Source organism: Melanerpes formicivorus, unplaced genomic scaffold (assembly GCF_026170545.1).
Source record: "Melanerpes formicivorus ecotype bairdi unplaced genomic scaffold, bMelFor1.0.p_v2 SCAF_21, whole genome shotgun sequence".
NCBI classification, from domain to species: domain Eukaryota; kingdom Metazoa; phylum Chordata; class Aves; order Piciformes; family Picidae; genus Melanerpes; species Melanerpes formicivorus.
In genome coordinates, this window is record NW_027142373.1 from 4,623,639 (window position 1) to 4,647,866 (window position 24,228).

The 24,228-nt window shown below is 49.8% G+C and overlaps 2 protein-coding genes across 3 annotated transcripts in view; both read right to left on the reverse strand.

The window, feature by feature from the left end:
• Positions 1-3,354: 3,354 nt before the first annotated feature.
• RGS9 (regulator of G protein signaling 9) lies at positions 3,355-8,909 on the reverse strand. The gene is made up of 3 exons (XM_068151739.1): positions 8,905-8,909; positions 6,394-6,795; positions 3,355-5,049 (listed from the first exon to the last, which is right to left on the reverse strand). The coding sequence occupies exons 1-3, from the start codon at positions 8,907-8,909 to the stop codon at positions 4,908-4,910; spliced, it is 549 nt and encodes a 182-aa protein (XP_068007840.1). The 3' UTR covers positions 3,355-4,907.
• Positions 7,502-24,228, reverse strand: part of LOC137447543 (regulator of G-protein signaling 9-like) — a 29,584-nt gene continuing 12,857 nt past the window's right edge. Inside the window, exons 9-17 of one of the 2 annotated variants that reach the window (XM_068151145.1) lie at positions 23,781-23,843; positions 18,052-18,081; positions 17,674-17,735; positions 15,317-15,430; positions 14,225-14,340; positions 13,031-13,118; positions 12,355-12,493; positions 11,346-11,431; positions 7,502-10,051 (exon numbers count right to left, since the gene is read on the reverse strand). In XM_068151145.1, coding sequence (XP_068007246.1) covers positions 9,883-10,051; positions 11,346-11,431; positions 12,355-12,493; positions 13,031-13,118; positions 14,225-14,340; positions 15,317-15,430; positions 17,674-17,735; positions 18,052-18,081; positions 23,781-23,843 — 867 coding nt within the window. In that variant the 3' untranslated portion in view covers positions 7,502-9,882. Of the gene's footprint in view, positions 10,052-11,345; positions 11,435-12,354; positions 12,494-13,030; positions 13,119-14,224; positions 14,341-15,316; positions 15,431-17,673; positions 17,736-18,051; positions 18,082-23,780; positions 23,844-24,228 lie in introns of those variants that run through there. The other variant, XM_068151146.1, reaches the window with a different exon arrangement.

The window sequence follows — 24,228 nt, forward strand, 5'->3', positions numbered from 1 at the left end:
GAACCAGAACCTCAGCTGGGAACGTGAAGCAGCAGGACCACAGGGATCCAGCTTGACACCAAGACTGAACCCAATACAGCTTGAGGGTATAAATATTGTCCTTTGGCCAGAGAAGTTTGTGTGAGTGAGAAGAATTAAAATAAATAAATAGGTCTTTGCAGAGATGCTGAAGCACGAACCATGGGAACTTCAATGGATTTACATGTAGAACATGTTGGGAGAACAACATAATTCTGTTTTCATGGTGATCAAAGTTTTGCAAGAAGGAGGACTTCAGACAGTGTGCTAAGCTGCTATGGCAACATGAATTTTAAGTAGTAAACTGACTGGCAAGAGTTTATCTTCTCCCCTTTCGTCGGGGGCAGAGCAGATCTGGGAACCTTTGTCCTAAAAGGGATCCTGTGAGGTACTCACTTCTGCTTCTGGGACAGCTATATTGCAAAATGCATAAAGTATAGCCCTGGTGACAAGGGGGAAATCACCTCAGTGACAGGGCTTCCTCCTACATCCCTGAGGCTCCTGGACCCTCAAAAGCCAAGTCATGATGACTCTGCCATAGGACATTTATCATCATTCAGAGATTTAGATTTGAGACTAGGAAGAAATTCTTCACAGTGAGGGTGGTGAGACACTGGAACAGATTGCCTGGGGAAGCTGTGGATGCCCCCTCCCTGAATGTGGTCAAGGTCAGGTTAGATGAGGCCTTGAGCAACTTGGGCTAGTGGGAGGTGGGGGTTGGGACTAGATGATCTCCAAGGTCCCTTCCAACCCAAGCTGTTCTATGAATCTATGTTTCTGTGTTGGGATGAATGAACCACATCAGTTTGACTGACATCCTGCTCTGGGACCAGAGATGCAGCCCCTGCACAGAGGTGAATCCCACCATGCAGCACCACTTCCAAGAGCATGGCGATGTGGGCTGTCCTTAGAGTTCAGCTTTCAAACCACCCTCACATAGGGCAAAGGCAGTGGTGCTGGGAATACCTTCAGAAGGGGATGCTGTGAAGGGCTGTCACACTCTGAATCAGCTGTTCTGCCAGGGCTGGCATTCCAGGCAGGAAGAGCCTGCTCACAGAGCTATCCCAATCATGCAGCCTGCCAAAACCACACTGGGAATCTCACGGGAACAAGCTCTCTCCTGAGCCAGCTGGTACTTCCTGATCCTGAGGCCTCATCCTGCTGGATGCTGAGCATTCTTTGTTCCATTTTTAAATTAATGAGACTTGAGTAACGCAGAGTCTGACAAAAGAGGCCCTCAGTGTTTCTGGCACTTTGGCTGCATGTCCCAGCTGGAGAGGAGAGAGTGGAATGTCAGCTTTGAAGGGAGATTTTAGAGATGCCGATTGCCTGGAAAACAGATCCCAAACCTGGATGTCTTAAACAGGCTCACCAAGCTGCCCATGCCCCTGCAGACACTTCTCCTCCCACCCTGAAGGCCAGGTGCAGCATGGTGTGTACCCCATGGCATGACCACAGAGAAGCCCCCCCAGCCCCCAAACCGGGCTGTCTGCTCCCCAGGATCCATCTCCTGCCCACGGCTCCAGCCAGAGCTGGAGGTTCCTGAGCATCAGACTCGCTCCCATCCTATCCCAACAGTGTCCCCTTGAGGTTGATGGTCGAGGCAGCCTGTGAAGAGCCTTCACAGAGGCTTAGGGGAACCCCAAAACCTGCTTTTGCATTTCAGGATGGAGCATACAAACAAATCCCAGCAGCCATAGGTCAGCCCAAGCAACAGGACACTGGAGGAGCCCACCCCGACATGGGGTATGGGACCTCCATAGATGGGAGAAGAGCACACTCTAGAACCACACAGCTAACTAAGCTTCCTTCCAAGTTCATTCAAACAACACCCAAAGTCCAATCATTGTGGTCTCTTCTGCAGCACATCAGCTCAGACCTGGAGCATGGGAAGCTCTGCAAGCACCAAGGAGCCAGAACAGGGTCATGGCCACTCTGTGGGTCTGTGCAGATCTATGGCCACTCTGTGGGTCCATGGTGACAACGTGGGTCTGTGCCATCCATGACCCTTGCCATCTGTGGGAGGCAGGAGAGCAGAGCTGCTGTGGTGAGGGCATGAGGCTTCCTCACTGCTGCTGCTGCTGGAGTCTCCTTTCTTTTGTCAGCAAAGCAGCAGGGAGTTTGCTAAGAAACTGCCCACAGGGAGTGATCACTTTTTCCAGTCATTAACCTCACACATCCCTCACATTACCTTGGATGTCTGCGTTGCCACAGTGAGCTAATTCTTGCAGGTGACTCCAGGCAGCATTAAATGGGCTCCTGCACAGGAGGGGATGTGAGCTGCCAGAGCTGAAAGCATTCCTGACTCCAACATGCCAGGTCTCCAGCGGGGACCAGACCCTCAGATGTCACTGTGTGAGTGCAGTGTGGTGGCAGCAGGGATCCTCCAGAGCAGTGGTTCTCACACTGCAGTCAGCAGGCACCTGGGAGGTCCTTGGGTGAAGGCTGGAAAGCAAAGCATGGAGATGAGCTGCATGATGTGAGGGTCTGTTCCCCCAGGGGGGAAAAATGGAGGAGTCCTCAAGTTGAAAGAGATTGAGGACAAAAAGCAGTGCCCTTGAGGGATAAGTGTTGGGAACCGCCAGTGCTGGCCTCCAGGACATGTATATACCTGTCTGCCTGGTTGTAATTGCAACAGGTTTGGATCCTGAAGTTCTTCCTCTGGTTTAGAAGACAACCATGAGGCCAAGGAGCTATTTAATTCTTTGGCAAAAAAGGGGAGATGTTCAAAGTCCATCCCCTAAGGAGCAGAACAAGTCACCAGCGAGCTTTCCACCACCTGCATGTGCACTACGGAAGCGACAGCACAGCCACAGCCTGGTCACTGCTCAGGAACCACCAATCCGTGTCTGGAGGTGAGACACTTACTGCCTCCACCCCAGCTCACTGCAAATAAACCCAGAGATACTTCTACAAATCTCTGCATGTCTCTTTGCAGTGAAGCAAGTGCCACCCCTCACCAAGGCCAGGGTGGGTGAGACTCACCTCTTGGACAAGGGTTTCTTGGTGTGTTCCCTCTTCCCTGGGGAAGTGAACCACACCCAGCTGAAAGAGGTTCTCATGGCAGCTGGGTATGACACAGCATCAGGGATGTTACTCTTGTTAGGTACATAAAGAATAAGAGCAATGGCCAAGTTCATCATGGACAACTCCTGTCTTCATCAGCTTGTGAAACTGGGGCTAGACAGGTGTCTTCCTCAGCAACTTGAGGACCTGTGGAGCCAAGGCAGACACAAAGCCAGCCTGGGGAGCTGGTGTTGAGCATCTACCTCAGCTCCATGCAATGCTGTAGAGAAGGAAACCACAGACAACCAGGTCCCACAGGACAATGTTTACTGTCTCCATGGAACGTGACCCATGGCCCAGTCCAGCCTACACACGGCTGGTCCACAGATGCTGTTGGCTTCTGGAAACAAGGCAAGAGGGTACACAAGAGGAGCCCCAGGTGAGAGAAATACTAATTACATTGCTCTTACAGCACGTTCAGAACACTGAATATCATCTCATTGACTCTTGCCCATCACAGCAACTTCTTGTGGCGTCTCCTGAGCTGTACATTACCAGTGTCCCACCAGGAGCAGCAGAGTATCAATATGAACAAAAGCAATCACAAAGGACACCATATTTGTCTCTCATGAGTAGTAGATGGCCACCACTAGTGGCTGCCAGAGCAGAACTGAAAAAAAGCCAGCAAGAACAGGTGTGGTACTCAAGGCAGCGAAGCACCATGGGCAGTGTGGGGCAGCTCCCTCCTACTCCACCTTCACTTTGGAGGACAGCATCTTTCTGCTCCCCTGGGAAAGAGTCTTTGGAAACAGCAACAGCCTCTTGCTTTCCCCAGACTGCCCTGGATTAGAAGTGTCAGCCCAGAGACCTGGGAGAAATGGGGACCACTGAGCATGTGTGAGGAGCATGAAGTCACCATGGTGAACTACATCAGCCACAAAGGCAAAGCTCTGTTTACAATTAGAAATACAAAAGACTGACCCCAGAAATTGAAGGCCACATGGCCAAATGGCCAAATTACAGAATAAGAACCCACAACACTCACATCAAGAAAATCCCTCCACATCTGGACAAAATAAACATCTTCAAACATTGACATGACATAACAACGTTCTGACACTCCTGGTAGCAGCACAGGTAAAGGCTGTGGCAATGCATCAGCCTGAGCTTGGAGACGACCAAAACAAAGCATTGCAAGTTATGGTTTCAAAGCCTCTCTCAGCACTTGGAGGCCACAAAAGTGCTCTGCAGCCTTTGTTCTTCTGCACTGCTTGTTCTTTGGGGGTGTTTTTGGTTTGGATCAAGGACCGATGCTGTGCTACACAGCTTCTCATGAGGGGTTCACTCTCTTTTCCCCTAGCAATCAGCTGTCTCTTCATGAACTTGCTGTAAAGCTAAACAATTATTACAAATAATAAAAGGTGGAGCCAAGCTGGGGACACAAACATGCCCCAGTCTTGGTGCTGAAGCTGAAAACCTCCTGGAAGCTCTGCTCCAGCTGTGCCTTGTACGGCATGCTGACACCTCATGGCCAAGCCAGTAACTGAGATAAGAGAGAACTTCCCAGGATAGAGATGTACACAACTCCTCCAGCTGCTAGAAGGCAAGAAACCAGGCACATTTATCAAGAAGTTTGTAAGCAATAGATCAGAATCTCCCAAAGATAGGAAAGAAAACCAGTCCAGAAAAGCTTCAGGCTCTTGGATTACAAACAGATGGGGACAGCAGGGTCTGTTAGTCACAGCTGCAGGAGTCTGAGCTTCTTCCATGCTGAAGGGTCTAACACACTTCTTCAACAGCATGAACCATATACTGGCCCAGCAGTGGGCCCCAGCACTGCAGTCCCAGGCCTGGAAAGAGATTGTCCATGTCTAGGTTGCTGGTCACCCAGCTTTCCCCTCTTCCATGGGGGTCTCCCAAGGGCAGATCACCTTAAGAGCTCTGCGGTGGTTGTGCTCTCCCTCCTCAGAGCCTACAGGGCAGGTCTTGCTCTCCAAAGGAGCATCCGTTTTTATTTGGAAGAAGCTGTGTTGTGAAATAAAAACTCATCAAGCACACAGCACTTTTTGCTGTGCTTTCCAAGACAGCCATCATGCAGCACAGAGCTTGGCTTTGAGCTTTCCACTCTCCAAACCCCAAATCCAAGTTCCTGGGCACAAGCCTATGGAGATGGCAAGTGAAGGGAATGTGCACTCCCACCCCCCTGCAGCAAATCTGCTGTGTGACACAGCTCCACCACAGCCAGAGCTCAGAACCAGGTGGAGAAGGAGCCCTCACATTTGTGCTTTTGAGTTGATAATGTGGACTTGGTTGGCAGCAGAGGTTGAGGACATATCCCTCTCAGTGAGGGACATGGCCAGGATTTGGTTTCAGCAGTGACAGCCCCTGCAGGCCAAAAAATCCCCACTTTAATGTATCCTGCTCTGCAATGACAAAGGTTTTATGACTCTTCCCTCAAGATTTCTCCTTCCTTGTTAATTCTGGGTCTCCTCTTTCAAATCTTTGAAGGAAACCTGAATCAATGCTCAAGAACAAACACAGAGATAGGAGAGGTTTTCCAAATTCCAGGCTCAAAAGTAGACCCTGGGTGGCCTTACACCATGAACAGCAGCAGAGAGGAACCACCAGCATGGCCTCTTGCCCTTTTGTCATCAGAAAACACTCAATACAGAGACCAAAATCAAGGAGCCAAGAGGAAGAGATGCTTGGAGAGGCTTGGGCATGATTTTGGGCAGGCAGCCCAAATGCCAGTGGTGGGTTTGAGATACAACTGCAGCAGAAGGGTTGGACTAGATGACTTTTAAAGGCCCCTTCCAACATAGAGCATTCTGTGATTCAATGAAAAGCAACAATCAGCCAGGCTTGAAGCTTTGTAGGGAGGACTCTTGGAGATACACAAGGTCTTTGCTAGTGCAAAGACCTCCAGCTTGTCTCCAATTCATCTCAACAAATGAATCATGGAGGACAAACTTCTGCTACTAACATACCCAGGGCAGCAAGGCCTCATGGCACAGGAAGCTGCTTGATCTGGGAGCAAATGCAAACCTATCTTCAGGCTGGGCCAGGGCTTGTCTTGCACAAGAGGGTGGTCATCTCCCCCAGGCTGCTCCAGCATCTGGTATCCTCAAGGGGCCTCCTCTGGCCCCACTCCAACAGGTCCATATCTCTGCTGTGCTTGAGGACCCCAGAGCTGGCCCCAGCACCACAGGTGGGGTCTTGGCAGAGTGGAGCAGAGGGGCAGAATCCTCTCCCTCCAGCTGCTGCCCACAGGTGCTAGCTCAGCTGATACAATCCCAACCTCTGGCTAATTACAAACCAAAATGGTCCCAGGGAGGAGCCCTGCAGGAGGGTATCCAACATGTTGCTTACCTGCTCACCACCTTGGTGTGGGGTTGGAGCTGCTGCTGCTCACCCAGGGGCTGCACCTTCCCATGGGACACCGCTGGACACTTGGGTGAGAGCGTGCCGAGGACAGGTGAGGTCCAGCAGCCCCTCTTGAGGAAGCGCGCGAAGGAGAGGGTGGCCACAGGGGACCTCCTGCTGCTGGAGGGCAAGGGACCAGGGCTGGTCCCCTCAGGCTCCTGCTCAGTGCCCACAGTGGTGTCTAGGGCCACAGAGATGGGCGAGGGGCAGGCAGTGCTGTGGGGCAGGGATAGGGGAGCAGTGCCAGCATGGACAGCTGGGCAAGGGGCCTGGGAGGCAGGAAGACATGGCTGTGGGGAGGAAAAAGAGAGAGGCTTGATCAGGCCCAGGGGAATGACAAACCAGTGGCTTCATCAGGAGAAGCCTTCTTCAGAGGAGAAGGGCTGGGTGTTGCTGATGCTGCCAGGAAAGACACAGCTCAGCTGTCACCAACAGCCAAGCCTGGGCTGGTGCCCCTGCCTCCTGCAGCTCTCTCCCCTTCCCTGACCTCCCACAGCAGGAGAGGTGAGGTGTTGCAATGTGCCCAGGGAACCCCACAGACTCATTGATACCAGCCTCAGTGGGTGCTGACAGATCTGGCCCCACAGCCACTGGGATGCTGTAGGAGACATCAGCTTTGTCTCATTCCTTACAATCAGCTGCAGGCATGGAGGAGTCTGTCATCCTGAGAATGTGATCTTGGTTATGAACAGCATAACCACGTCACACCCAAAGCACCAGTGTGCTAACTGCTATGATGGCCAAGAAACAGGACACTGAGCTCCAAACCCTGATGACTGATAACAGAAGCAGCCACATCTTGTGCTGAAGTCCTCCCAGTCTCCCTGGCTGGTGCTATGAAGTCTCCAGCTTAGCTAAGTCAGCCCTCAGGACATGCTCAGGCACAGATTCATCAGCAGAGGATATGCTGCATGCCAGGCTCCCACCTCACTTCCCAAGGCCTCACTGCCAAGCAGGGATGAAATGCAGCTCAAGTGTCCAAAGGGAAGTGCTGAGAGCAGAGGCACACAGAAAACTTTGCATGCACACAGGGCAGGGAGAGGACGTGGTGGAGGATGGTCAGAGGTGGAGGCAAGACAGAGAAGGATGAACTCAGTTCTTTCATTTTCTACATTTATTTTGATTAGACAGATGAAAGCATGGAAACAATGGCCCAGAAGTGACACAAGACATCAATCCAATTTCCAACAGAAACAAACACACTGGTGGCTGCCACAAAGTGAAGCTCAGTTTGCACTGTGGTCACTTTGTACCAAGTGACTTTCCTCTTCAGGGATGGAGAAGCAGTACTCAGGGTCACACCAGCTTGTTCCTGCTGCAAGCAGAGCAGAGCCTGCAGGAGCAGGGCCTGCAGGAGCAGGGCTGGTGGTCCACAAGCCCAGTGACTCCAGAGCATACAGCAGTAACCCATGTCAGGGGGACAGTGATGCAAAGCTGAGATTATGGGGGGGTGAAAAAAAACAAAATCAGAGAAAGAAATGGATGGAGGGAACATGAAAAGCAAAGCTGCAGACAAAATAGGAGCAGAGTCAGAGGGACTGACTGGAACACACAGATTTGTTATTTATTATTTATAGCCTGGCTTGATCTCCCACATGTTACTACATCCTGGCAATCCCAACACGCTCTGTGCTCCATGTCATACAAAATCTGAAGCTGTAGAGCAGCTTTGGACCAACCCTGCCAAGTTCTTGAGTATCTTCCAGTGATCTTTTGTCAAGGTGGGCTGATGGTGCTCAGTACCTGATGTAAAAAAGCTTTATACAGTTTTAAGCAAAAGTCAAAAAAATTTATGGTCTGAGCCTGCTCATCTTTAGAGCCTTGCAAAACCTGTCAGTGCTTCCACTGGAATATGAGCAGAGACATAGTGAGCAAACCCTGACATCAGAGCAAAAATCTCTTGCAATTTGGTTTCAATTCCTCTAAGGAGGTTTATCACCATGAGGTTAACAGAGGTCAGGAGACTCTCCCCAGCTCAGCTGTAAAGCGAAGGAGAGTGGCTCTGTGGTGATGCTGGATCAAACCACGAAGCCCTGATCCCACCTCTGGTAACAAGCAGAGGGAGGACAAGAAGTGCTGCTCAAAGCCATTCAGACAGACACAGCCTGTCTATCTCCCTGTTCACAAGGGGTTGGTCTGCAAACACCCTGGTACCTGAGGGCTCCCACTCACATCCAGCTTTCCCCACCTCCCATTTCCTGTAAAATCACATCAAAAATGGATGAGCAACATGAACCAGAGTGAGGAAGCTTCTCCAGAACTCGGTGTTTCCCACCCAGTCCCTCTGCTTCCCCTACACTGGAACAAACACGGAAGCTTTTCCACCCCCTCAATTCCCTTCACTGGCTATTCAGGAATCTTCCCACTTCTGGTAATCATTGGCCTGGTCCAGACACGCTGGAGTTTCCCAGCAAAGCCTGGAATCTCCCTGTACTCTTTAGCACTATTCCTGGTTACCTCATTCTAAAGGGCAACCCACTACCTAAAGTTGAAGTCAGCTCTTAACAGCTCTACCCTGCTTCTTCCCTGCCTCTAGGCTACAAGCCAGGGACAACTGGCACTGCCTCCTGCTGGGGTTTTTAGCAACAGAAAATAGAAGAGCAGGAAAAAGACAAGACAAGAGGTAGGATTTGATAAAAGAAACACAAAGCCATGGCTGCAGCTCTCCAGCCCTCCTGCAGGCTCTCCACACGTGCACACCAAGGTCATTGTGCAGGGAAGTCATGGGGAAGGAGCTGAGCTTTCCAACTGAACATCTCCAGCTGGCTAGGGGGGGGAGTTGGGAGCATCATTAAAATTCAAAAGGTCAACTTAAGCCTTCAGAAATGCTCATCCTACTGTTCTCACGAGTCTACCCCAATCTTCTGCCTGTTGCACTGGCTAGGAGGGGCAAGATACCTGAAGAGAGGCTACAGTCCTCAGAGGGTGCCCAGGGTGCACCCCTCAGCAAGGTCCACATCCCCCTGAGAGGGTGAACACCAGCATGGGCAAGCTCTGAGGTAGGCCATCTCACCCTGCTCCCACCAGGAGGTCTGATTTGAACCCAGAGGACTGAGATGGCAGAGCTTTACTCTGCTTTATGCCATTCTACCTCCCAGAGGAGCAGGAGGCAGGGAGAGGCAGCTGGGCTGCACAACCTCCTTCCCCTCCTCGGGGCAGCCAGAAGGCATCTCCCCTTTGAGATGTGAAAGGAGGGAGCCAGGACCCTGTACCCCGAGTCCGGCACAGCCAGCAGCCTGGCTCCACCAGCACTGACATGCTTGGGAAGTGACATCTGCTGCTCCAGAAGCCATGGCAACGTGCAGGAAACAGGCTGGTGGCAGAGCCGGCCCGGGAAAGCTAAAGCAGCACTGACACCTTCAGGAAGGGGAGTCGAAGCTCAGCACCAGCCTCGGCTTGTCTTTGCCCTGCGCTCTGCCCTGCGGGGCTCAGAGCCTACTTGGGAGGGTCCTGCTTGAGCTGGCTCCTGCGATCCAGCTTGCTCATGACCTGAGTGATGTCCACGGTCGTGGCAGCTTCTTTAGCTTTGGCCTCTTCCTCCCGCTGCCTCAGGATGATGGGGCTGGGGCTGGAGCGGAGGTGACGGCGTCCAAACAAACCGGAGCTGGGCAGAGAGTGAGAGAAAGAAGCAGAGGGTTACTGAAGAGCAGGAGGGCACCAACACCTCATCCCTGCCTGGTAAGCAAACTGACCAGAAGGGCAAGCTCAGACAGAAAGGGATGTGCCAGTGTCTCTGCACAACAACAAGGAAGCACAAATGCAGATGAGGTTTAAAGCAGGACTTGGTGACTCAATGCCACATCGCCACAGAACTGCTCCAAGTGTGAAGTCAGACCCATTCCTCGTCCTCCTGAGGGACTCCATCAGGACATAACTGTAAGCATCTGCACGTAACTAACACTCAGTGTGAAGCCAAACAACTGCCATTAGTAGAACTTCTTCTGTGCCCTCAGTAGGATCAAGATAGTGACCTGTGTGGGTGTCTGTGACACCCCCAAAACCCACTCATCACCTGCTTCAGTGAAGCCACTACTAGCAGCAATGGAAACAAGGGTTAAACCACCTCTGGATGAGGTACTGGCTCTTGAGCTCACCCAGGATGTTGAGTATTGAGTGTCCAGAACAGGCACTGACAAAAGCCAAGGCAGTCACCAAGGGTCAACCAGCAATCTTGGCAGTGACCTTGTGATGTGTGGCTCAGGGGAAAATTAACCAAACCCCAGGCAAGTCAGCAGGAGGGTTTTTCCCCACTGACTTGAAAAGCACTTTAGATGAAACAATGGTGTGAAAGTCCACAATTCCTCTTTCTTGCTTGCTAGTTGATAAGTGGAAGAGGAACAGAGAAAGCAGCACCAGCATCCAGTCTGGCTCTGATACTGCACACCCAGCTTGAACAGCAACTGCAGTTCAAGTGGCCTGAATTTGCTACACAACCTTCATCTCAGTCTGGAAAAATCCACTTCTAGCCTGCCCCTTCTAAAGTTGTCTACCATGTGGCAGCAGTTACCTGCAGGTAAGATGCTGTGTGGCTGCTTATCACCTTCACCTCACAGCTCTGTCCAGACAGAGCTGGGCAGAACCCATGGAGGGATCTGCAGTGGTTCTGGCTCTCCTCTGGCAGCCAATGTTTCATGGGTGGCAGCTTTCCTATGCCCTGTACACAGTGCTCTCTCCTTCCAGGAAAGGAACCATGTCTAATTCCACAGTCACAGCCTGCCCCAGCAGACCCAGGCTCACAAATCAACAGCATCATCAGTCTCAAAGCATCTTTGCAGCGAAAAACCTTTCTTTAACTAAGCTAACACCTAGAACAAAGTCATTTTGCTGCAGTTCAGGCTTTTTCTCTCCTTGCTACAGCAAGAAAAACAAATCCCACGATGCCACCCAGTTTCACTTGCCTTTTTTTGACAGTCTCTTGAGGCACAATAGCCTTGGTCAACATTTCCTTGTATATTGGAGACTTTAAATAGCGGCCATAGGAGTCCTACTAGGAGGGGGAAAAAAGAAGAGAAACTGGTAGTTATGGGTTGAAAACACCCTTATTAAAATCACCACCAAAACCAGCTGCTCAGGAGCCAGGGAAACTGGGAACTAGGCCATCCCCCCTAGCAGCCCAAGGGACTGTGCATCTTGCAGCCTTTCATCTTGGGGTAACATTCCCAGGATCTTCCATCTCACAGTAAAGCTTCCCAGGTAAGACCCAGACCAAAAGGCCTGAACCGAGCTTAGCTCAGGTGAATGGTGTTTCACAGTCATTGCAAGGTGAAGTGGAGGAAATGAGTATGGTTCTGCTGCTTTCAGGGTCAGTGTCCATCAGCTGCTGCCCTGGCACATGATGCTCCTTCCTGCTAAGTGTACTTTGTGTGGCTCAGAAGGTCATTTGTAGTCATCATGATCTAATGAAGGCAATGACACATTGCAGGCCCACAGCCTGCTGCACCAGTCAGACCTCAAAAATGGTGTCCCTCAGTACAGCCTGAGATGGGGCACACCTGGTTGTGCTCTTGGTACAAAACTCTTGCAGCTGCTATTCCCAGCTTGCTATTCCCTTTCCCATCACTGCTGAAATCCATCCGGATGCAAGCATCCCACCCCAAGGATATCTGATGGGGTTCAGAGAGTCATACTAAGTGAAAAGCTTCATTCAGGCTTTGAATGAATGAGTGACCAAGGTGGTATTAGAAAACAGGACTTCCAGCACCCCTCTGACCTTCACCACCTTGGGGACATGCTGCCTTTGAGGGAAGAAGAAACCTAAATACAAAGATCTGAGCCAGTGCTTGCTTCAGTCAATCTGAGGGACTCTCAAACAAAGGCCACTTGAAAGTGACAGCTGATAGCACACAAAGGCAGGGAAAGCCCCAGAGACCTGGAATCCCCCTAAGGCTTTGGAAACAAGCAACAAACCTTTTTCATCAGCATGTAAATGTGGGTCTGAGCAGCATCTAAAACATAACGATGAGGGTGCTTGAGGCCTTTGACAGTGATGCCCATTGTTGTGCCATCAATGTTAATCCAGCGCCTTGCCCCTGGAGCCAGGAACAGCCTGAAAGGACAAGAAACCAACAGTGCCTGTAGCAACTGGAGAACTCCTGGAGGTTCCTCTGGCTGTATATGAAAGGATAAGTCCCTTCAGCTCCTCACTACAATTTGCTATCCTGATCTTGGGCCATCTCCTCTTCAGCAGTGCCACATCAAGTCACTTCCTCTTGCACTGGCAACACACAATATAAACCAAATTTCAGCCCAGTGGAAGCAATAAGGGTCAGTTCACTAGCAAAAAGGTCTGTTCACTCTCCTCTTGGCAGCCCTAAGGCCTTTGCTCTTGCACACCTCTATTTAAGTGAGATGTTAAGAGCTCAATGTAACAGTGGAGGAGAGAGAGAAGTGACCATATACCAAAACAATACTTAGGCTTTTAACTTCAACAGCTCCTTCCTTACATGGAGACACAGAATACTCACATTTGATGACAACTTACAAAGAAAAGACTCAGAAATAAATCATTTGGGGAATGATGGGCGGAGGAAAGTGATGGGACTGGTGTACAAAGGGTTTAAGGACGTAAAACTATCACACTCACTTGTAAATTTCTTCTGCTTTTTCTTTGACCTTGGATTGGTCTCCATACTTGAGGTCCTCACAGGCTTCCCAGAAGCTCAGATTCTCTCCTGCAGGCAGCAGGGTGAGGAAAACACAATCCCATTTATCATCTCCTAAACTGAATTTTTGTTTGCCTCACTAGGTATTGGCCCCAATTCAGTCTCCCCAATTCATACAGCCATCTTGATAACCCCCAGAGGAGTAAACCAATTTCTTCCTGCAGCTCCAACCAGAATCACAGAATGTTAGGGGCTGGAAGGGACTTCTGGAACTCATAGAGTCCAACCCCCTTGCCAAGGCAGGTTCACCTAGAAAAGGTCACACAGGAACAAGTCCAGAGAGGCTTTGAATGGCTCCAGAGGTGGACACTCCACCACCTCCCTAGGCACTCTCTGGGAGTGGTTACTCCACACTGGGAGTGTCCTCGCTTGTATTTTGTGTCCTGTGCCACTAGATGGTATTGCATGCTCTGGCTGCAGAGCAGCCTCCAAAGGCACCTCCACTGCCTTTACAGAATCACAGAAACATTCATGTTGGAAAAGACCCTCGGGATCATCAAGTCCAACCCACAACCCTACTCTACAAGGTTCACCCCTAAACCATACCCCCAAGCAGCACATCCAAACGACCTTTAAACACATCCAGGGCTGGTGACTCAACCACCTCCCCGAGCAGCCAATTCAAATGTCTGACCACTCTTGCTGGGGAAAATTTCTTCCTAATGTCCAGTCTAACCCTGCCCTGCTGCAGTTTGAGGCCATTGCCTCTTGTTCTGTCACTAATGATAGAAGACATGATATCAGTAATGACAGAAGAATGATAATATGAGAAGAGCCCAGCACCAGCCTCTCCACAACCTCCTTTCAGGTAGCTGTAGAGAGCAATGAGGTCTCCCCTCAGCCTCCTCTTTTTCCAAACTAAACAGCCCCAGATCTTTCAGTCAATCTTCATAAAATTTATTCTTCAGGCCCTCCCCCAGCTTCATTGCCCTCCTCTGCACTGGCTCCAGCACCTCAGTGTCTCTCTTGTATTGAGGTGCCCAAAACTGAACACAACACTCAAGGCATGGCCTCACCAATGTCACTGCCTCAACTCACAGCACCTACTGCAAAGGTAGGGATTCATGGACTCCCACCACTGCTGTGGGACAAAGACAGAGACACAGCAGACCCACCACTGAACTCTTTCTTCAGGAAGAGCTGGAAGTTCTGCCTCCCTTTGGGGTCCCGGATGAGCTCGCTGAAGTTGAAGGCCCACCGCTCCACCCGCATTCTGGTGGGGATTTCCACCCTGCACAGGGTGAAAACAAACAGCACTGCCAGCTTCCTGCAGCCCAGCTCCTTGGCAGCTTCATTAAAACCAAAATGCCCTTTGCTGGAATGCCATGAGACTTCCCAGCACTCTCTGTTTTCCAGAATGGCTGTAATGAGCTCCTAAAGTCAGCCCAGCCCACCAAGTAAGCCAGGATTCAACAAATTGGTAGGCAGTGGGATGAGGATTTACCTTGGATTTACACTGCTGTCACAAATGACAGCCCAGCTTTGCTGGTGGTTTGAATCAGTCCCATTCTGGAGGAGCCCAAAGCTTTGCTTCTCATCAAGGCACCCTGTGGAGTCCCTTTGGGGCTGTCTACTGAGATTTCTAAGAGGATTGCCAGTCTCAAATGAGAACCAGTAACATGTTGTGTGCTTCAAACCCAGAGGTGCCACTGGATAATTAGCAAATAATATCTGAATGGAAATTCAAGGCAGACCTCAGAGAAGGGATGGACCACCAGTATGTGCCTGCAATCCACTCTCTGCTCAGAAAGCAGCCTGAGGTCTGTGCAAAGACCAAGGGCCAGTAGTTGAACTTCGAATTTCTGTCCCACTGGCAGCACCAAAATTAGCAAGGTTAACTCTAAACCAAGTGCTGTACCTGAGGAAAAGTGCTTATATCCCATTCCTATGGCAGGAAAAGTGGGCTTCATTCACTCAAGGGGAGGATTAGAGCCATGCAGCATGGGCTGAGTGCACACTCCCATCAGCAGTTCAGGGATCTCTGTCATGTTAAGGAAGGCTCCTCTTGAAGGAGATAATGCTGGGAGTTCAGCATGGAGTATTCCTAAGAGGCAGTTTCTTTAGCATGGCCTAGTGATGTCAGAAAGGGAATGTTTCCCTGCTCGTGATCAGAGGCCATGACAAAAACCAGAGGTTCCCTTTTCTGATGTCTATCAGTGTAAAGGTCAGGGTAAACCACAAGCTGCCAAAAGAATACAAACACATACAGCTTTGCATTGAAATCCCAGAAGTCAGGGTCATCTGTAATCCAGGGGTTACTGGGGAGACATCCAGACAGGATAGGATCACTGGAGAGGAATTGCTCAGAGTACTTCACAAGCCTGCAAGTAAATCCAGCACAAAAAATAATCAACCCACTGATTTCCAAGCAGAGTGGCAGCCACCCTGGCTGCACAGACTATGGAGACCTTCAGAGGTACAGCCCCATCAGCACAGGGATCTGGAATGTGCCCTCTGCCTTACTAGAGAAATGGATTCATTAGCACACTTAATCTTTTCCATTTCCCAGCAGTAATCTCCTGGTTGTCTTTCAAAGCAGTGACTTTGCCAGCTCAAGGGCTGGGAGATACAAGACTCTTCCATTTCAAGTGGGACTAAGCCCCTAAACGGCTTCTGTCTCCTTCTCCAGCCAACTGGCAAAGGTCTGATCCTTTGTAACACACATTAGACAGAGGAAAGTGCCAGAGAAGAGGAAAGCAAGTGGTGTTTTCACTCAGGGTGGGCTCTTCACAGCCTTCCCATGGGCTGTGGGAGAACCCAGGGAGCTGCAGGAGAGGTGAGGGAATGCTGAGGGCACATCCTGGCTTCTCCTCTCCACCACTCACCTACCACATGGCTCATTCCTCTGTAAATGGCTCCGAGGGCTTGGCACAAAGTAAAAATGTCTCTTTCCTAGCAGGAACCAGACAAACACTTCTACCTTCTAAGCTGGCCAGACTTGTAATTACAACCAATTTCACTAATGTCCTGGAATTTTAGCTCTCTCCTCCCTTTTTCATTCTTAAAAAAAAATATAAAAAATAAAAATTAATCTGGTTTCTGCATTACAAATCCCTTCCAGGCCAAAACTGCTTTCATGTGCTGGAAGCTGGGAGCACACTGTCCAAGGGCCCATTGCTAACAGGCACCTTGGCATGGATCCTGCAGCTCTACAATGGGACTGCACAAAGCACAGCGCAGGTTTGGCAGGGAGTGCTCGATCCTATCTTCCTCCCTGGAAATGCCAAGGCACTCAGCACCTGCAGCCTTCCCTCCAATCCATACATCTTAATCAAGCTACAAATCTAAACCTGTCAACTCAGGTAGCACTGCTCCGTCCTTTTAATGATCAGTGCTCCACAGCTCCTCCTAAACCTGAGATGCAACGCTGCTCATCAGTAATAATTCGAGTTGGACCCAGTCCTGCAGCTGAGGTGGAGATCCAAACTTCCTGGGGATTTTTCGGTCTAGGTGACAGGACATTATCCCATCAGAAGACTAGAACTAATGAGGGGAAAAGCTCCACTGCCAAACAGTTAAGCACCACAAAATTCCTGGAAGGTAGCCAGGTCTCTCCAGCTCACAGATGGAAAAAAATGGAGGCAGGAGGGTTTTAAGTGACCTGGGAGTCAGTGACAAATGAAAGGAGCAGAACTGCTGCTGCAAGCTGTGGTTCTCAGGAGACAGTTGATTCCCAGACTCTTCCATTTCATTCACCCCGACTATCTTCTCCCAGGAACAGGCCTAAGCACCCTGTTTATCTTGATAGGAATCTCTGGGTGGCAATGGCTATGTAAATCAGACTGCTGGGATGGACTGCAGCTCTGGGCAGCTGGCCAGCTCAGGAGATTCCAGGTAAGAAATGCCTGTGGCAAGCACACTAATAGCCAACTCCAGGACCGGGGGCTTTGCACTTCATTGGCTTTATCAAGAATCTGATGAGGAAACATTCCCACTGAGAAGAGGAATTGTTAATTAATTGCTTGGACACTGATGGAGAGGCATGTGTTCCTTCCTAACACAGAAGGACCAGCCCACCCCTTCTGGTGTGTGTCAGCTTCTGGTGAGCACCACCAATGAGCCAAAACAGTCATTGGGGCTGAATCCAGCCCAGCAGGCTGGGGACAAGGGACAGGTAGGTCAGTCTGTCTCTGCTGGTTACTCATCCTGCACAGGACAGACACAATGGTGCATGCTCACAAGACAGGCTCTGCACAGCTGCCTTTCCAGACTGCAGAGCTGTGCTGAGTCCCAAGCATCACAGCCCAGCCCTGCCCAGTCTGAACATCTCTTGATTTCAGAGGGAATCTCACCCAGTAGGTTGGTGCTGCTCTGCAGACTTCCATAGCAAAGCTCTCCTTAGCTTCAAGGGAGCCTTTTCATCATGACTTGGGACTCTGATCCCTCCTCTGCCTTGTGTCTCCTGACCCAAGCAGGGCAGCCAGACAGCACAAACACTGTGTGTGGTCACCACATCCATTTCCCTGACTGAGTCACCAGCTCAGAGCAGAGAGCTTCATCATCTCATTAGGAGATAAGTGCTGAAGACTAATTAATGTGTGGACAGAAGGAAATCAGGACTTACCCTCCAAGAGAGACAGAAGATTTCACTCTGGACTTCATGATGGACTGCTGATAGTACATGATCTGAGAGGGATCAGACATGGCCATGGTTAGGAGCATGAAGATCTGAAAGCACAGCTGTCTCTATGTGAACCTCAAACATGCTCCCTCCCAGGGGCTAACTACAACAGATAGAGACACTGGAACAGGTTGCCCAGGACGGTTGTGGATGCCCCCTCCCTGGAGGTGTTCAAGGCCAGGTTGAAAGAGGCCTTCAGCAACCTGGGCTAGTGGGAGTTGTCCCTGCCCATGGCAGGGGGATTGGAATTAGATGATCTTTAAGGTCCCTTTCAACCCAAACCATTCTATGAATCCGTGAAGCAAGGGAAGGGCAACTTACCTCTCTCCTATAGACTTCCATTGTTTTTTTCTGCAAGACAAAGAAACAGAAGCCATGAAATGGAGCTGGATGCTTTCACTTGCCCCCCTTTGAGCCATGAAAACCCCACTGCAGGGTTTCTGTCATGCAGCCCTCTCCAATTAATTGTCATTACAAGTTAAATAAATAAATAAAAATCAAGCAGAGCAGCTCAGCTAATCAAGGTATCATCAAAGCTAAGAGCATCCACAGGCTGCAAATTGTTCCATTAGCTGCATTTACTGCTTAGCACTGCTTCTTCCATCACACCCTGCCTGTGTGCCTTCAATTAAGAGGTTATTCTAATGGAGCTAAAATAGATTCGTTTACGAGACACAGATTAGATCACTCAATATTAGCTGAAGGAGACAGGAACCAACACATGGCAAAACATAAACACCACAATTAAAAGCCTCAGAAGCAGGAGCTGCTGTGCAAAGGGTGCTTACGTGGTGATGTGAATAGCTCAGGCTGTGTTACATGTCATCCACAAACGAGCAAGCAATTGAAGGCAAGGAATTAACTGCAGGGTGTTTATTCAGGCAGCTTCCTTTGAAGCACAGTTACTTTGTGTGAAATAAACTTGAGGAGGGAGAGGGGGGAAAAGACAGGGATACCCCTAAGTCAGCCTTTAAAGGGTTTCAGTTCTCCATCTGCCATTTTAGCCAACAAAAACCACACCAGTCTGCAGCCCAGAACTGTCCTAACCCCGTGGCAGATGTGGGGCTGCAGAGGGCCTTGAGAAATGTGGTTTGTGAGGGATGAAGCATCTTGTGTTGAATGCCACAGTCAGTCTGCTTCTCCCAGGAGGAGTAACTTGGGTACTGGGGAGATTCCCATTGGGCTCTAAAAGAAAGTTTTTCCTCATGAGAACAGCTAGAGATTGGAATCATCTCCCAAGGGAAGTGGTGGATTCCCTACACTGGACAGTTTGGGGACAGGGTGCTGGGCCAGCCCATTTCAACTGCACTATCACCTAGGAAGGCTGGACCAGATGGTCCTTGGGTTCCCTTCCAACCTGGCATTCCACACAGACATGATTTCTTCCTCCATTTCTGCAGTGTCATCTCTGTTTCAGATGGACTGTAGAAATGGAAGGCAACAAAAATAATCACCTGCCTGCACAGAGAAATTCACTGCCATTACTGTCCTGGAAGTGTCCTCTTTAGAGAACTTTCTGTTTCAGAGTTGCTATTTCCTGCACAACAGGAGTTCACTATCTCCTTAGGGAGCCCAAGATACAAACCAGGCTCCAGCAGACTTACAAGTGCCAGCTGAACTGTTCCATTTGATGGAACTTAGGTGTGACCAGGGCATTTATTTTAGGAAGATCAACACATCAAAATCATTAGACAGATCTAAAAGGCCTCTTGTTGCTTCCTCTATTTGGTCACGTGGGTGCCCTGGACAGGCCTGGAGCAGCAGGGTGAGGAGAGCTGGATGCTGGCACAGTGGCTTGAAGGCAGCTCACGTGGTAGTTGTGTAATCTTCTAAAGGGGTCTTAGAGGCAGGCAGCACACCACACACACGAGACAAACAGCTGGTGGGAGAGAGAAAAAGAACACAGTAAGTGAAATGTTACAGAGCAAGAAAGGCATGAACTAAAACAGCAGCACAACAGAAAAATTGCATGTGAGCAAGTGAAAAATCAAAGCTAATGCTATGTCTGCAAGCAGGGAAAGATTTCTCTTTAAAAATGCATCCTGCACCAAGGATTTCCTCCTGCCACAGCCTAAGCCCTCCAGAGAGCTGGTCTTGGGAAAATCAGGGAGGTTTGGTGGGGTGCTCCAGGGTGGAGAGGGGATTTGCCAAGGCTCACACACAAAAGGGTCTATGGCACAAGAAGGGCTGAGCACCAGTGAGCAGTGGCACACACTGCACTGGAGTAGAATCAAAGAGGAGCCCAGCACTGAACACTCTACTGAGGGCTGCAGGTGCTGGCTGTGCTTAGCCCTTTACAATTCTCAAATCCACAGTAACTGGGAAGGATCTCAGCTGTTTCACCTCAAAGCTGCACAACATTTCATTTCCCTTTCTCCCACAGTGTTCCCCTGAACAGTTTCCAGCTTTGCTGCTGGTACAGGGACCCTGAATACTGTGTCCTGTTGAGCACTGACAGTTATCCCCATCCTTACCTCCTGCCACTGGCAACAGCAATGACAAAGTGCCTTCTACAGCCACCCACCCTCCCTCATTTGGAAGGAAATAATTTTTGGAACAAAGGAGCCATTTCTTATAATGAGATTAATTTTGCAATGCCCTTAACGAGCGACTTATCACAATTACCAGAGCTAAGCTCCCAGCCCTGCAGGCTTCAAATCAAAAAGGCAATTAGTGAAAGACTTTGGTCTGTCTCAGGCAAGTGCCCTGTGCTGTTAAACATCCTCCATCCTGAGACAGGCAGCAGTACTTGGACACCCTGCATGGCCCCACCACAAAGCTCACTTGGGAGCCAGCCAGGACCTGCCCAAGAACCCTGTGGCTGGAGCTGATCGACACAGCTGAAGCCATGAGCTCCTACAAAAGCTTGGACATCTGCTAATTCCCAGCTAACCATTCCCATGGACCTCCTCTGCTCTCCCTGTGGGTCTTCCTGACCACATTGTGGAGATAACAGTTATAGCCATCATGTTTTTGCCTCTCTGGCCACCATTCAGTGCTTATAGAGGCCACAAACAGTTGGACAACAGCTTTTGTGTGTGCCCAGAGGAGCTGAGAGGGAAGAACAAGCAAGGCCACTGTTACCCAGAGCTCGTTTGGGGCCAGAACACTCTAAGTCACACTCTGCCCTGGGCTCCCTCTTCCCATGCACACAGCTCAGCAAGCTGTGGTGATGACCATGGGGATCACCAGCTGCCAAGCACAGCTCAGCCATGCCCCAGAGCAAAAACCTGGCAGCGCAGCCCCTCTGCCCCTGCCATGGCAAACAGCGCTCCAACATGCACACAGTCCTGGTTCTGCACAGAGTCTCAGAATCCCAGAAGGAGGGGGTTGAATGGAACCTGTGGAGGTTCAAAGGAGGGACACTCACAGCAGGTAGCCCAGGATCACAGTTTCCAGATAAGTGTGTAATCTCTGCAGAGAAAGAGACTCCACAGCTTCTCTGGGCAGCCTGCTTCAGGGCTCCTGAACCCTCACACCAAGGAAGTTTTTCATCATGTTCACATAGAGACTCCTGTTTGTGCCTATTGCCCCTTGTCCTATCTCTGGGCACCACTGAGGATTCTGGCCCCATCCTCTTAGTCCTCATCCCTTAGGGAGGGATAAACATTGATATAGTCCCCTCTGCCTTCTCCAGACTTTAAAGACATGCTCCAGCCCCCTCAGGCAAATTCAGATGTCCAGCATAAGACCAGCTCAACGTACTTGCTGGAGATCAGCTCTGTAACATATGCCCAGTTCTGTGCCAAATTGCTTGTTGTCCTCTATTTTCTCTATTTGCTTCTGACTCTTGTTTCAACAGATGTGAGTGATGCAGTAGAAGGTATGTGTGTAGCAGGCAACCAAAGGGACAAATTAAATGACAGGGATGATCTGTGGCTGATTTGCTGCATACAAGAAGCCAAGGCACTTTCCTCAGTAGTCCCTGAATCTAGGGCAGTGATTTTTGGCTAAGCTAAAGGCACCTTTAAGAACGACTCTCTGGTTCCAGAAGGCAGAAGCAGCTGAGTGTGTACTTGCAGGGGAATCAGCAGGCTCTGGCAGTTGCCTGGTAACTCTCTCAGCAGTGAGGCTTGATCATGAGACCTGGGTAACAAAAGGCTGAAGCATCCCTTAATTAGCTGTTCAATGGATGGCTACTTCTGCCTTACTCCTCCTGCCCAGCTACAACTCCTAATTCATTACAGCCTCGAGGGATGCCTATGGGTCAGCATTAAAAGTTCCCTTCAAAGGAGTGTGAGCACCTGTTTGTCCCCAGAGGACTCGATCAGCGAGGGAGGGGGCAGCCCACCAAAGGGCCTGCAGCAAGTGAAAGAGATGTTCATGCCAGTATCAGCTTCCAAGAAGTCGTTCTGATGTCAGAAATTAATTATCACCAGGAATATTTTCCTTTCTTGGCAGTCAAGATGAAAGACAACTTAATTGGCCAACAAAAAGAAGCCAGACTGAAGGGGAACAGAGCCACAAATCAAATAAATGGGTGCTGCATCCATGCACTCCTTTTCTGCTCTCATCATTTCACCTGTGCCAGAGCCAGAAACTGGGCTCACAGAAAACATCAGTAAAGCTGTGCACTGCCTTCAGCAGGGTTAAGGTGCAGCCAACAAAGCACAGCCCAGCTCAGGGTTTACCAGTAGAGCCTGGACCATCCTTTGTGCTCACCAAAGGCTGTTGAGCCACAGGTGTGTGTGAGGGCAGCCAGCATAAAGCTGCCAGACCAAAGGTGGCCCTATGGGAGCTTCTGGGTGTCTGGTGTATGACAAAAGCATATCTTGCTCTTTATAAAGCAAGAAGAAGAGCAAGAAGAACCTTCCCCCTTCAGCTCAGCCTCCAGAGAGGAAGCACAGCTCAGAGCCCAGCTTAAAGAAGAAAGTCAGTGAAGTCTCCCTGACGCTGATGTCTTTTGGCTCACGTCCTCCTCGGTGTCCTTGACAATGAAGGGAACTGACCATTTCTCTCATGTCCAGGGTGGGAACTGAACAGAGATCCCTCAGCTCACAACTTCAGTCCTACCAAGAAGCTGGCTATGGGCTTAAAGAGCATTTGCAAACCTACAAACTGCTTCTCCACAACAGCTGTAAAACTGTGGGCAACAAGTTGGCTTACTCCACTTTGGTGTTCTCCTCCCTTTCCACCACTCCTTTTCTCTTTAAAAATAAATAAATAAAGGTTTTCAGCAGCTGCTACTTATAGCACACAAAAATTAAAATACATCCCAACCTTACATTTTGCTCATTTTCAGTCTCTATAGTAACAGAACACAGTTGGCCAAAGCAATTATCCTGCCTCTGGCTGCTGAGATGTTTAAAGGCTGTTACAAAAATGAGAAGTTGTGGGAATACAGTGAGTGTGATGACAGCAACATTTGCATTTAATTGCTGAGAGACTTCACTTCCAAATGAGTACTTTTAAGTGATATTCTATTTGTGCATTTAAAAGGGCTGATAGAGAAAGTGAAGAGCGGCTCCAGCTCCTCACCCACTCTGCATTTGTCTTACAGTGGACTCTCAACCAGTTACAGCCTCCATGGTTCATTGATTCTGCTTCTTTAGGGTTGAGCTATAGAATATGTATTTTTAGGCAATATTTTGTCTCCTGCCCACCACACCAACTTCTCCATCATCTTGCCACACAATACCCTTTGGGAGGTTTTATTTTAAACCTGGATCGTACCTCTGATCCTTTTACACCCAACACAGCTCATTCAGCACTGACCAGAAGGCAGCAAAAAGCACCTGGAGATAGAGGATCCCTCAATTTGCTATCACTAGCAAAGAAAACATGTCCTGTAGCTAAAGATTCACACTAACTGGTGTGGCAAGAAAGCTGACAAAGTATTTTCAACCCTGAAGAAGCTGCCAAAGCCTATTTTGAGTGCCCCACCCCTGGGAGAATGAGACAGCTTCAACCTCTGGCCTGCTAGGATGTCACAGCTGAGCTGACTCAGCCTGTGGTGCCCAAAAACCACAGTCCCAGGCATATTGTCTAGATCCTCCCAAACAAATTTAGAAGGTGTGGAAGAAAAACCCAAGCTGCCTTACCTGGTTTACCTTATTTTCATTGGGATCCGTTACGCGGTCCACTCCGTACTCCAGGACGTCCAGCATGCCAGGCTGTTAGGAACAAGAAACAGCCACACTTTTGTAACTCAGTGGTTTCAAAGGCTCTGCTTCACAGAAATGCATGAGGAGACCCCCAAGTCCCAGTGCAGCTTCCAGGCAGCTGTGCCCTGGGGAAGCTCTGATTAGGATCTGGGAATGCTCTCCTCTAAGCATGGAGGCTGCAGCTGGACCTCCCTCCTTTGCTCCTCAGAGTAATCAAAGAGGAAGGTGGTGTGGAGTCAGGACAGGGCTGGGCTGAGCCCTTCCCTGATGAAAGGTGACAGTGTGCAGAGCCCAGAGACCAAGCCCATGGCCTTTAGCATGCAGGAGTTTGTCTCAGGTGCCTGCAGAGTGGGCACCACCAAGGCACTAAAGCCACCCACCCACACCCTCTACT

Excerpts from the sequence above, each read along its gene's own strand:
- RGS9 (XM_068151739.1), bottom strand. Across the intron at positions 5,050-6,393 it reads CACACCAAGGTGGTGAGCAG|CTTCTTCCAAATAAAAACGG; the intron begins GTAAGCAACATG and ends TTCACAACACAG.